The 14,695-nt window shown below is 42.3% G+C and overlaps 3 protein-coding genes across 3 annotated transcripts; 2 read left to right on the top strand and 1 right to left on the bottom strand.

Moving 5' to 3' along the window:
* Nucleotides 1-1,311: 1,311 nt before the first annotated feature.
* Nucleotides 1,312-2,592, top strand: LOC137709260 (uncharacterized mitochondrial protein AtMg00810-like). The gene has a single exon (XM_068448352.1). It carries the CDS (start codon nt 1,312-1,314, stop codon nt 2,590-2,592), a length of 1,281 nt encoding a protein of 426 aa, XP_068304453.1.
* Nucleotides 2,593-2,688: 96 nt separating this feature from the next.
* LOC137709259 (pentatricopeptide repeat-containing protein At2g36730-like) lies at nt 2,689-3,201 on the bottom strand. The gene has a single exon (XM_068448351.1). The coding sequence runs from the start codon at nt 3,199-3,201 to the stop codon at nt 2,689-2,691; it is 513 nt and encodes a 170-aa protein (XP_068304452.1).
* A 2,150-nt stretch (nt 3,202-5,351) lies between these two features.
* Nucleotides 5,352-6,236, top strand: LOC137749323 (protein DMP8-like). The gene has a single exon (XM_068489420.1). The coding sequence runs from the start codon at nt 5,385-5,387 to the stop codon at nt 6,090-6,092; it is 708 nt and encodes a 235-aa protein (XP_068345521.1). The 5' UTR covers nt 5,352-5,384; the 3' UTR covers nt 6,093-6,236.
* The last annotated feature ends 8,459 nt before the right edge of the window (nt 6,237-14,695 follow it).

The following is a 14,695-nucleotide window of genomic DNA, read 5'->3' as shown; positions in this document are numbered from 1 at the left end:
ACTTTTCTCACTCTTATTTATAATCAATTTTCGACCATGGTTAAAATCTTCCAAAGTGATGGGGGTAAGGAGTATGATAATTTATCGTTTCGGACCTTGTGTGCGCAAAAAGGGATTCACCACAGATTTTCTTGTCCGCATACCCCGCAGCAAAATGGCCTTGCTGAACGCAAACACCGTCATATTTCTGAAATGGGACGCACATTGTTACTTGCTGCCAATCTTCCTCCTAAATTTTGGGCTGAGGCACTTTGCACCGCTGTTTATGTTTTGAATCGGTTACCCTCTCATGTTCTTAAGTGGGCCTCTCCATTCCAAATGCTATTTGGACGGTCTCCAGATTATATGGCTTTCCGAACTTTTGGTTGTGCTTGCTTTCCGTATCTTGGTGATTATATGACTAATAAACTACAACCTAGATCTTTGGCTTGTGTTTTTCTTGGCTACAGTGACCAATACAAGGGTTATCGATGTCTTCACCCTCCGACTGGCCGAGTATATCTCTCTCGTCATGTTATTTTTAATGAGGACTCATATCCTTATGGTGCTCTTGCTGCTTCTTCCACGATGCCACCATCAGACTTTGCATTTGTGCCAATTATTCATGCACCTTACTCGCTGCCCTCTGAGACGCAAACTCTGCCTACACCGCCATCTACTAGTTCTCTGCAACCACCTGTTGCTCCTCTCTCTGCAGCAGCTGCTTCAGATTCTGGTACTGGACAGGGTGTTGTGCCTCCCTCTGGTCCTGGCGTCACAGCTCCACCTGCATCTGGTAGCTTACTCCCGTCAGCTAGCGAGCCATCTCAAGCTATTGTTACTGCCCCAGTTCCATATATTGGACCTCAAACTCGCTCCAAATCGGGTATCTTTAAACCCAAAGCTCGGTCTTACTTTGCATCGCGCCATCCCATTCCTCACGCCTTCATTGCTTTGGTTGGGGAAGATTCTGAACCTACATGTTACAGCCAAGCATCTAGGTCCCCTGAATGGAGACAGACGATGTCAGATGAATTCAATGCTTTATTAAAACAACGTACGTGGTCTTTGGTTCCTCCGGTTCCTCGTGCCAACATCGTCGGTTGTAAATGGGTGTTTAAGTTGAAACAGAATTCGGATGGCTCGATTGAACGTCATAAGGCGCGTCTTGTCGCCAAGGGGTTTCACCAACAAGCCGGTGTTGATTATTCAGAAACTTTTAGTCCCGTGGTTAAACCTACGACGATTCGCACAATTTTGAGTTTAGCAGTGCACTTTGGGTAGCCTCTTCATCAACTTGATGTGAAGAATGCTTTTCTTCATGGCTCTCTTATGGAGGAGGTTTATATGCAGCAGCCGCCAGGTTTCGTTGATCCCACTCACCCTAATTATGTGTGTAAATTGCACAAGGCACTCTATGGTCTTAAACAAGCACCACGTGCTTGGTTTCAACGCCTCAGTGCTTTCCTTGTCCATTCTGGCTTTGTTCAAAGTAGGGCGGATAGCTCCATGTTCACTTTTCATCAGGGTTCTACAATTTTGATTTTTCTTCTCTATGTTGATGACATAGTGTTGACGGGTAATGCTTCTTCTCTACTTCAAACCTTTATTGCAGTTTTGGGTAAGGAGTTTGAACTTAAAGACCTTGGGCGTTTACACTATTTCTTGGGTGTCGAAGTCTCCCATCTATCTTCTGGCCTCCGGTTGACACAAAACAAATATACTCTTGATATTTTGAAACGTAGTAATATGCTTGAGTGTAAACCATGCCCTACTCCAGTTGCTGCCAAGACTTCTTTATCTGCTACCTCAGGTTCACCTCTTCCAGATGCATCCCTTTATAGACAAATTGTGGGCTCACTTCAGTATCTCACGTTAACGCGTCCTGACATCTCCTTTGCGGTGCAAATTGTTGCTCAATTTATGGGACGTCCTACCACTGACCATATGGATGCTGTTAAACGTATCTTGCGATATCTTAAAGGGACTTTGGGCATGGGAATTACGTTCACACCCTCTGCTCAACCATTTCAGCTTGCTGCCTATTCGGATGCGGATTGGGCGGGGTGTCCAGACACCCGCCGTTCTACAACTGGTTTTTGTGTTTACTTGGGGAATAATTTAATTTCTTGGTGTGCCAAGAAGCAACGGACAGTGTCTCGCTCTAGTGCTGAAGCGGAGTATAGGGCTCTTGCCTTTGCTTGTGCCGATACCATTTGGATCCTCAGTTTACTACATGAACTACGGGTGCCTGTTCGTCTTCCTATTTTGATGCATTGTGACAACTTAAGTGCAACGTACATGGCTGCTAACCCCGTGTTTCATGCTCGCACTAAGCATATTGCCCTTGACTATCATTTCGTTCGTGAACGAGTTGCTTCTGGTACTCATCGAGTTCAGTTTCTGCCTTCCACATTGCAGCTTGCAGATGTCTTTACGAAGGGGCTGTCTACGACGCGTTTTCGATCTCTGTGTTCAAACTTTGTCTCCTCCCCGGAGTCAAGTTTGCCGGGGGATGTTGATAAGGTTGTTAGTAGTCATAAGCCGTCCTACCTACAAAGTACAAGCCGTCCTATAAGCCGTCCTATAAGCCGTCCTACCCACAAAGTATAAGCCGTCCTATAAGCCGTCCTACCTACAAAGTATAAGCCGTCCTACCTACACACTTGTATCCCTTAATTTAGGGTGATTTGATCTTGATACTTGAAGTCATGTATATAAATCCTTGTATCCTTGTAGAGAAAGATAATGAGAATCCAAAAGTTTACAGGAATCATAGCCAGAAAAGAACTTATGGACGGACCCGCCTAACTCAACGCAACTCTCCCCCGCCATCTTCTTCATTCGTCTTTCTTTCATAACCTTCCTCAAATTTGCCGCTTTGTCCCACATCCCAACTTCGGCAAACATGTTTGCAGCCATCACAAGATTCCCACCCCTCTTTGGCTCCAATTCAAGCAACTTGTCTCTTACTTTGTTTCCTACCCCTTTGTTATCCTTGGCACTGTGAGTAGTGCATGCACTAAGCAATGTTCTCCATATCACGGGATCGGGGTCAAGGGGCATGCTCATCATGAAACTATAAGCCTCGCTGAGACGACCAGCACGACCTAAGATATCCACCATGGCACCATAGTGCACGATCATGGGTGTAATCCAATGTACGTGTTCCATATCATTAAAGTATCGGTACCCATCCTCCATCCTCCACCAGTCCAGCATGGCTTGAGAACCCCCAGAAAGGTGACGTAATTCGGGTTTATTGGAGAGCTCAGCATCTTCAGGAAAAGTTCAAGGGCTTCCTTGGCAAACCAATGTTGTGCTAACCCTACAATCATGGCACTCCACGTCCACACATTCCGCATCTGAGAGAGGTGTTTGTAGGTTGAGCAGAGGCTGAGGAGGTGGAGACATTGCTGCTTTTTGGAGCCAAAGTTTGAATTACAGTTACTGGCGGTTGGGATTCGAAGCCGAACCATGCATTTGGATTTGGGGATTGGGATTTACGGAGGAGTCTCGGCATACAACAAAGTAAAAAGCAATACTGTAGGTTGAAGTTTTAGAGAGTTTTAACGAAAACTCACTATTTAGTTTAACAAAAAAAGATAATTTTACTCTGAAAAGTCACTTATGGTATTATTCACTCACAACACCTTCTTGTCCTTTTGATTAAAACTCAAATCTCTTAAGTTATTTTCATTAGTTTTCCTTAAAGTTGAAGAGAATTGTTATTGGCACTCCAAATTTTTTTAAAATGAGAAAGAAAAATACACTTATGAGGAGTGTAGAAAGAGATTTTTGAAATGCTAATAACAGTTCCGAAGGCTTAATTTCAGAAAAAAAATATTGAGATATTACATTTTTGTATCATTTAATGTACCATTTGATGGGACGAGTGATATGTACATATCACATCAATTATCGAATATATCTTATCGGATGATAGTTATATGCATAATTTGCCACATGAGATAGTACGCTAATATGGTCTAAAATTGTGGAGAGATTTTTCAGTGTGTTGGGAACACCACACGGTACGTCAAGTGTCATAATACAACTGGTTGGATATTTGAAAGAAAAAAAAAAATTATAGCTACTTGTATTATAACACTTGGTGTATCAAGCCATGTTTCCGGCATACTGAAAAAATTCTCAAATTGTGGTCACCCTTGAGAAAAAGTTTTCACCAATTGTATTGTTACACTTGGTTTACCAGGCCGTGTTTTCGATATATTGAAAAATCTCTCCTCCCTAGCATTATTTTTTTGATAATTCCAAAATCATGCATTGAGATGTGTATTTTTTTTATTAACAAACGATATTATCTACACTAAAGGAGTAGGGGAGTGGGCTAAGTCTCACACTAGGCTAAGCCCTGGTTTGGTAAACATTCAACTTCAGCTTTTTTTTCACAATTTTGGGTGAAAAAAGCCAAAAACATAAAACCCAGCTTTGAAAAATCGGCTTTTTTTGCTTGCCCAACTTCTGTGCAAACTGATTTAGCAAGACGCGTTGAGGCCTTTAATGAAATTTTTCAATACCCAAAATGGCCTTTAGCAATTAAATAAATTATACATTATACCCGTCGACTTCATCGTCGACCCCGCCACGTCTCACTTTCGTCCTCTCACAACTGTTTATAAATAGTTTATATAAATCTTATAAATGTCATAATAAAAGAAAAGATAAAAAAAATTATTATATAATATTCAATATCATATCTTTGTTAGTCAGTTTACACTGTTGCAACAGTTTTACATAAAAATTTACCACACACTTTAACACTGCTTTTTTCGTTAAAAGCACTTTTACAAAAAAGTTTACCAAACACTTTACTGTTTTATTTCACAGCTGTTTATTCTCATAGCACAGCAGAAATAGTTTTTCTTCAATGCACAGCAATACCAAACCAGCCCATAATGTGGTTCAAATTCGTCTTTAGCGACAATCGAACCTAAAATCTTTACTTATAAGTGAAAAAACATACCACTAACTAGACCGTACTACTAAGTAGCTGGATTGAAATGTGTATTAACTTGTCTACATGACAATGCTTTAGAATACTCTTATGAGTCATGACGTTCCAAGAGCATGAAATTTTTTTTTATTAGTCATAGGGGAAATGATCTAATCGTTGTTGTATGCTAACATGGAGAATCAAATTTAGAGACCTCGAATTAACAGGAAAATATATATATGTTTGTAAATTATTTGAATTATTTCGGAAAAACAAAACAGATAATTATATAAACCAGTTAACAGTTCTCCAAATAACCGTTGATGACTACCTAAATTTTGAATTGACAAAACCTTTATATATATAATTCAGAAACCGTTCCAAAGTTAAAATCCATATCCACAAAACCAATCGATCGAACTTTCCCAGAGAGAGAACAACTGCAAGAATGGACCAAACGACTGACGGCGTCGGAATCAAAATCTACAATAATGCAGTCTACGGGGATCCACACGACGACGAGTCCACCAAATCACCACCAAAGCCACCGCCACCTTCTTCTTCATCTCAGCCTCTGCCCCTGCTCCGACTGAACCCGGACCACTTGCACGGCCGCAAACGGCGTGCCGTTGCGAAAGGGGTCCAGAAAACCCTATCCAAGACTTCAATGCTGGCCAACTTTCTTCCCACGGGCACTCTCCTAACCTTTGAGATGGTTCTCCCCGCTATCTACAGAACCGGGGAGTGCACGCGTGTCACCACCATGATGACGTACGGGCTCTTGGGTATGTGCGCCCTCTCATGCTTTTTCTTCCACTTCACGGACAGTTTCCGTGGTCCGGACGGGAAGTTGTACTACGGGTTCGTGACGCAGAAAGGGCTAGCGGTGTTTAAGCCGGGCTTGATGGTGGAGGTGCCGAAGGAGGAGAGGTACAAGTTGGGGCTGTCGGACTTCGTTCATGCCATTATGTCCGTCATGGTGTTCGTGGCGATCGCATTTTCGGACCGCCGCGTGACGGACTGTTTGTTTCCGGGGCACGAGAAGGACATGGATGAAGTGATGGAGAGTTTCCCGTTGATGGTGGGAATCGTGTGCAGCGGCTTGTTTCTTGTGTTTCCGAGTACTCGCTACGGGATTGGCTGCATGGCTGCGTGAATGAAGCAGATGCGTAATTCGAGATACAATTTATTTGTTTTATTAGTAAATGACGTTTGTGTTTCTGTAAGTTGTATTAATATGTTATGTTGTTTGTGTTTATATATATAATATATGTTATATTGGAGAGAAGTATCTCAAGAATCTAGTTCGGTACATCAATCAATTATATTATTATATTTAGTTTATCCGTCCGTATATTCGGTACAATAAAAAATTTCTTGTTATATTGATATGTTGCATTACGACGATTCACTTTGACAATGATTTTGCTTTGAGTAATAGTATTTTAAGTTGCAAATTTTATGCTTTATATATTTGATCGATAGATCATTAGTTGACCTAGGGCATGTGCTTGACTTGATTTCCTCTCCTAATGTCGCTTGAATCTTCTTTTATATTTGCAAAAGAAAATCAAAATAATTATCAAATATACCATATGTTGTAATCATTAATTTGCCTAATCAGTAAATATATGACATATGTTGTAACCATTACCTTGCCTAATTCCCATATTCATTTGAAATAATCATTAATTTACCTTCCAATATTGGTCTAAAAAGTAGTGTATATATCTGTACAATCGAGCATATATAGTTTCTCATCCAAATTAAGGTGGATGAGTTTTAGATATTGAACCCACCCATCAATTATATTCTTGTTAAGTTGTTAATATTTCTGAGAAACGGCCAGCGTCAACAAAATTGTATTTTGCATGGCGGTCGTACTGTTTATAACTGTGACTACGACCATGAAGGCTCATGCAACTACGCGGCTCCCATACCTCTCATAACCATATGCAGTTTATCTCAACGACACCAGGCTGTCTTCCTCCGCCAAGGCCGCCGTCGCCAGTATGTAATTAAAAAGTTTAATGAATCCCTAATAGTACTCTAATTATTAATTAATTATATACTATACACATTTAATCGACTTAATTTTGTTTGTTGAATAATATGTTGTAGAATGTGACGGGAGATGTGCATGCTGCTTGTGCGTGCATAATCCAAAGCCCTATTGCTTTAAGTGTTGCGATCCGACAGGCACTGCCCCGACCCCGACGACCTATGCTTTGCAATATGATGCATAATCCAACTGCTCTCAAGACTCTGAAGAGTGATGGATGCCTTTAACTTTTTGATTAATTAGTCAATAAATGGTGTTACTTCCGTTAAATAATCATCTGGATGAACTATATATATGTACTAATTTTTAAATGGAAGTTTTCACTTAAGGACGAATTGTTACTTCTTTGGTTTGCATTTGTTGCAAAATTATGCAAAGTGTGTAAATGGGATTTTGCAATTGGTAGTAGCTAGGACCCTTGGAGTAAATAGGTGTAGCCGATCCATTGCATGTAATGTTGGTTACGGTTCAGTTTGGTTCAGTGTTAATCAATTATCTAACAGTAGATTTTGACCGGTTCGATTCCACTTTGAACAAAACTGATCAGACAAAACTGGATTTATCCAAGAATTCTTCGGTACAATTGGTTATGTTTGGTTTCTGCCATTTGATTTTTTGTTTAGAGCTTTTAAGAATCTCAATACAGCCTTCAGAGGGAAGGGGTCTTTTGTCGGGCACACAGACTGACACAGTAAAAAAAGAAAAGAAGAGACCAGACAGTAGACCATGTTGGGCTTGACAACCAAACAGACTAGGGCAGTATTTTTTTTTTTTTTTGGAGAGACTTTGGATACGGTCCTTAGTTACGAATATTCTTTGATTGAAATCTTGTTAGTTTTTAATTTTTGATCAAGACTGACACACCTCGACCGAGATCGGAGCGTGCTGGCCGTCACACGAAAGTGACGTAGCCATGTGCACGTGCGGAAGCTAATAAAGTAGTAATATAAAAGTACGAATAATTAAAACTAGCATACAAGGTACTAAAACAAGTGCTAGTAAGTGAGATACAATTTCAGAGCAGGTCTATAGCAGCCCAAACGAAAACGACAACAGTAGTACGCCCGAAGGCGACCCTACAATGGGGATTGTCTGTCAGAAACGCCGGAAAGCCCTCAAAGGAAACCACCGCAACTGCTAAGCAACTAGAACCTAGAGGGGCGCAAAACAAAAGCGTGAGTGGGCAAAAACAAAGCTCTTTGAAAACCATTTAGCAAAATACATTCTAACCCCTCGCCGTAAAACCTGTATACTTCCCAGAAAATAAACATATAAACGTATGTATAAATATTCCAAACATGCTCAAGATATGCCATGCCAAAGCCTCATAATGCATGTAAGTGCCCAGGTATAAATCATATCAATATCATAACATCTGGCAGCCGGAGTCACCTAACGTGACTTGTACGGCTGCATCTAGAACTCAAATCTCAACTCAACAACTGAACCTGCCCACGAGTCGGAACCACTTCAAAGTGGTCTGTACGACAGGCCTGGGTGTAACATATATATATACGCTCTAGTGCTACGATCACGTGAAGGCTGTGCGAATAATCGCGGGTCACCTACGAGTCGGAACCACCTAATGTGGTCTGTACGACAGGCCTATGCACCTAACTTGGATCCAAGCTGAGCGTGTGGTGCGGGAGGTGAACATCACGTGAAGGACTGTGCCCTACTCTGGGCGGGAGCACTAACACCGGGGTGCAGGTTATGAGCTCTCTAATCATCTCAAACCACTACTGAAATATAACCATGCATACCTCTTACCTGGCACTTACCTGTGCGTCCACGGCACCCAATATGCATATATGAATGTATGCCACTACTAATGCATGTGATGATGCATAAACGATAATGATAAAGTGCATGGCATAACATACATTACCCTTAATAAACAATTTCTGGGAATATAAATGTATATAGGTATATACGGAAAACAAAAGCCCACTCACTGATATGTAGAAGGGTCGTAGCCCCCCTGCCTCGCGTGTGCACGCTCGTCCTCGGGGTACGTGTCACCTAAATGCGAAATAACTATAAAAACGTTAACTTTAAAGCACATAACTAACTTCTCGTAATAACTTCTCATACATTGTTCAAAATGGACAAATGAATATACCAACGTGCTCTACACAACCTCAGGATCACAACCATATTTTTAAAATAATTTTCCTCCGCCGCACGCGCCCCCACGCGCCGGCCAAGGCACGGACCTACACGCCCCCCACGCGCGGCCACGTGCCATGCACACTGACGGTGTCAACAGACGCCGTCAGGAATATTCCGTTAAACTGACGGAATATTCCGTTAAAACTAACAGGTTCCGTTAACGGCGTCAGGAATATTCCGTCAGAATTGACGGAATATTCTGTCGCCTTCTTCATTCAATCGCCGGCGACGTCGCCGGCACCGGAAACTGGGAAAACCTGCAACTTGGGTTTTCTCGCTCGTTTCTCAACCGTTTTTCGTGATTCTTGGACCAAATGAAAGCCCTAGACTAGTAGAACATGTCCCAACAAGTTTTAAGGGTTAAAACTTACGCGATCTTACCTGTGCAAACAACCAAAACCGGCCAACTTCGAGCAGGACGATCCCGACGTCCAAATTCGTCCAACGAAGCATTCCGAGGCTCCTTAGGACACCACCAAGCTACCTACGAGCTTAGAAATCCCAAAAACTCAATAAATAAACTTTGCATGAATAGTACTCAACTCGGCCATTGACAAAACGACGTGAAAACGTTAGAGTTCCTACCTGAAAATGGTATGGTTGTGCTCGTCTCGACCACACGAGTTCAATGGTATCCTCAGTTTCTTCGATCTGTGAGGATTTGGTGGGTTGTGGGTTTGTCCGTACGTATTAAGGTGAACGGGAAGGGTGAGAAAGAGATGAGAGACAGAGACAGAGAGAGGGTGGAGAGAGACAGTGAATGTGCAGGTGTGTGTGTGGCCCAACACATGCCACAACACACAAAACAACCCCATAACGTGACGAAAAACACACTAGGGGCAAAATTGTAATTTCACATGTACGTTTTAATAATCCCGGGACGGGATGTCACAAAGACCCCTAAAATTAATGTGATAATTTATTTCTATGTACGTTACTATATTTTTTAATTAAATTAAAAATTAGAAATTTTAGTTGATTAAATAAAAAAACCATAATTTGCGGGATTAAAAATACTAAAATATAAATATACTATTGTGTGTGTGTGTGTGTAAATATGGGTACATTCATCAAAATTAACCAAAAATTAATTGTATCAAAACATGGGTACATTCTTCAAAATCACCAAAAAAAAAAAAAGATATTAGGCTTAATAACATTAGTAAATTTCTTCGATTAAACTTGACATGGATACATTTTAAAATCAAAGAAAAAAGAATTTACCCATATAAGTTTAAAAATGGATTAGAAAAAAAATTGAATAGATTTTATATAAAAAAAAAATGTACATTTTACATCTAACAAATTGGTATATTTAAGAATGAGTACATTTTAAGATTAAAAAGTTTTACATGAATGGGTACATATAATTAGGATGGGTATGACACACCCCGACCGAGATCGGAGTGTGCTGGCCGTCACTCAAAGGTGACGTAGCCATGTGCACGTGCGGAAGCTAGTAAAGTAGTAATATAAAAGTACGAATAATTCAAAACTAGCATACAAGGTACTAATATAAGTGCTAGTAAGTGAGATACAATTTCAGAGCAGGTCTAGAGCAGTCCAAACAAAAAAGATAACAGTAGTACGCCCGAAGGCGACCCTACAATGTGGAGTGTCTGTCAGAACGCCGAAAAACTCTCAAGGGAAACCACCGCAACGGCTAAGCAACTAGAACCTGGAGGGGCGCAAAACAAAAGCGTGAGTGGGCAAAAACAAAGCTCTTTGAAAACCATTTAGCAAAATACAATCTAACCCCTCGCCGTAAAACCTGTATACTTCCCAGAAAATAAACATATAAACGTATGTATAGATATACCAAACATGCTCAAGAGTATGCCAATCATGCTCAGTATATGCCATGTCAAAATCTCATAATGATATGCAAGTGCTCAGGTATGAGTCATATCAATCACATAATCCTCTGGCAGCCGGAGTCACCTAACGTGACCTGTACGGCTGCATATAGAGCTCAAATCTCAATCTCAATATCTAAACCTGCCCACGAGTCGGAACCACCTAAAGGGGTCTGTACGACAGGCCTGGGTGTAACATGTATATACGCTCTAGTGCTACGATCACGTGAAGGCTGTGCGAATAATCGCGGGTCACCTACGAGTCGGAACCACCTACTGTGGTCTGTACGACAGGCCTATGCACCTAGCTTGGATCCAAGCTGAGCGTATGGTGCGGGAGGTGAACAACACGTGAAGGACTGTGCCCTACTCTGGGCGGGAGCACTAACACCGGGGGTGCAGGTTATGAGCTCTCTAAGCATCTCTAACCACTATTTAATGCAATCGTTAAATAACGCTTACCTGGCACTTACCTATGCCTCCACAGCACCCACATATAAATATATATGACATATGCATAATTGAATATATAATTAAACGTATATGCCACTACTCATGCATAACCACCAATTATATATAAAAGAAATGGCATATAACTAAGCATTTATACTAATTTCTGGGAATTAATATGTATATAGGTATATACGGAAAACAAAAGCCCACTCACTGGTATGTAGAAGGGTCGTAGCCCCCCTGCCTCGCGTGTGCACGCTCGTCCTCAGGGTACGTGTCACCTAAATGCGAAACAACTATAAAAACGTTAACTTTAAAGCACATAACCCGTTTCTCGTAATAACTTCTCATACATTGCTCAAAATGGACAAATGAATATACCAACGTGCTCTACACAACCTCAGGATCACAACCATATTTTTAAAATAATTTTTGGACCCCACACGCGCCCCCACGCGCCAGCACAGGCACGGACCTACGCGCCCCCCACGCGCGGCCACGTGCCAGGCACACTGACGGTGTCAACAGACGCCGTCAGGAATATTCCGTTAAACTTACGGAATATTCCGTTAAATCTAACCGGATGCCGTTACTGCCGTTAGGAATATTCCGTTAAACTTAACGGAATATTCCCCTTTCTTCTCCGATCGACTCTCGCCGGACTCCGGTCGCCGGAAAACTGGGAAAAGTTTAAACTCACTATTCTCCTTCGTTTCTCAACCATTTTCTATGATTCTTGGACCAAAAGAAAGCCCTAAACTAGTAGAATCACGTTACACAACTTTTAAAAGCTAAAAACTACGCGATCATACCTGTCTCACAACTCAAAAACCGGCCAACTTCGAACCAGGCCTTCCCGACGTCCAAATTCGTCCAACGAGCTACTCCGACACTCCTTAGGACCTCACCAACACACCTACAAGCTTCAAATGTCCAAAAACTAAGTAAATTAATGTTGCATGAACAGTGCTCAAAACGGACATCGCGATATCGACGTGAAAACGTCGAAGTTCTTACCTGAAAGTGGTATATTCGTGCTCCCCTCGACCTCACGATCACAACTGCACCCTTGGTTTCCTCGATCTGCTACGGTTTAATGGTCCTTGGTTTGTGTCCGTACGTTTACAGGGGAAGTGGAAGCTCGGGGAAGAGAAAGAGAGACACGGGAGAGAGAGACAGAGGGAAAGGGAAGGACAGAGAGTGTGCAGGTGTGTGTTTGTGGCCCAACACATGCCACAACACACAAAACAACCCCACAACGTGACGAAAAACACACTAGGGGCAAAATTGTAATTCCACACGTACGTGTTAATAATCCCGGGACGGGATGTCACAACCTTCCCACCTTAATAGAATTTCGTCCCGAAATTCAAAACAACCAAGCAGCAGCCCCTAGTGGCCAAAGAACAAACGAGGATACAAATCCCTCATTCGATCTTCTGTCTCCCACGTTGCTTCCTCAACTGAATGATTCCTCCACAAAACCTTCACTAAATTCACTGTCTTGTTCCTCAGAACCTTCTCTTTCCAATCTAGTATCGTCACCGGCTCCTCATCGTACGTCAAATCTGGGTTAATCTCAAGCAGTTGAGGAGGTATCACATGAGATGAATCAGCAACATAGTGTCGGAGCATGGACACGTGAAAAACATTATGCACTCTAGCCAACTCCGGAGGCAACTCCAACCTGTAAGCTACCTCACCAACTCGTTCTGTGACCAAGTATGGTCCGATGTACCTGGGACTCAACTTCCCCTTCTTTCCGAACCGCACAACACCTCTCCACGGTGAAAGCTTCAGAAATACCCAATCTCCGACCTCATATGCTCTGTCCGTAGCATGCCGATCCGCTAGACTCTTCTGCCTGTCCTGAGCTGCTTTCAGGTTAGACTTGATCACCTGAACGTTCTGAGTAGTCTCCTCAACAATCTCTGGACCTACTAAGACTCTTTCTCCAACCTCTGACCAACACAACGGTGTGCGACAAGCTCTGCCATACAAGGCCTCAAATGGCGCCATGCTAATGCTCGAATGAAAACTGTTGTTGTAAGCAAATTCCATCAAATCTAACCGCTGGTGCCAAGCGTCACCAAACTGCAACACCGAAGCTCGCAGCATATCCTCCAAGGTCTGAATAGTTCTCTCTGACTGTCCGTCTGTCTGTGGATGATACGCCGTGCTGTAAAGTAATCTCGTGCCCAAAGCTTCCTGGAAATCTACCCAAAACTTCGATGTAAATCGTGGATCTCGATCCGAAATAATACTCACAGGGACACCGTGGTACTTCACAACCTTCGAGATGAACAACTCCGCTAAACGGCTCAAAGAATACTTCTCTCTCACTGGAATAAAATGAGCCGACTTAGTGAGTCGATCAACGATCACCCAAATGTCGTCAAAGCCATTATGTGTACGCGGGAGCTTGTACACAAAATCCATGGTGATATTTTCCCATTTCCACTCGGGAACGGGAAGCGGCTGCAACAACCCAAACGGCTTCTTCCTCTCTGCTTTAACTTGCTGACAAACAGCACATCTGCTCACATACTCGGCTATCTCCCTCTTCATACCCGGCCAATAAAAAAACGGTCGAATGGTATGATACATTTTCGTAGCTCCTGGATGCATGGCATAAGCCGAGATATGTGATTCATCGAGAATTTCTTTCTTCAACTCCACACTCTTAGGCACGAACATTCTACCTTCTAGCATCAACATGCCATCCGAATCACGAACTCTGAGGTCTCGCCTCTTTCCTTGATCTCGAGCTTGAATAAGTTCTTGAGTCTCCTGATCAGCTACTTGGGCTTCAAGCACCCGATCAACAAGTATCGGCCTAACTTGGAAATTAGCAAGTAATGCCACATCTCGATCTTCGGCTTCTAGCCTTACTCCCGTAGTACGCAAGTCCACCAAAAGAGGATCACGACTAGCGTACAACGCGTTAATACGACCCTGTGACTTCCTGCTAAGTGCATCAGCCACTACGTTCGCACGACCAGGATGATAATCAATCGTGCAATCGTAATCGCTGAGCAACTCCAACCACCTCCGCTGACGAAGATTAAGTTCTTTCTGAGTAAAGAGGTACTAGAGACTCTTGTGATCTGTAAAGATCCTGCACTTTTCCCCGTAAAGATAATGTCTCCACAACTTCAACGCAAAAATGATAGCAGCCAACTCCAAATCATGTGTAGGGTAATTCATCTCATGAGG

Source organism: Pyrus communis, chromosome 11, assembly GCF_963583255.1.
Source record: "Pyrus communis chromosome 11, drPyrComm1.1, whole genome shotgun sequence".
Classification (NCBI taxonomy): domain Eukaryota; kingdom Viridiplantae; phylum Streptophyta; class Magnoliopsida; order Rosales; family Rosaceae; genus Pyrus; species Pyrus communis.
The sequence above is the reverse complement of the archived record's forward strand: the minus strand, read 5'-3'. Positions and strand labels throughout refer to the sequence as shown.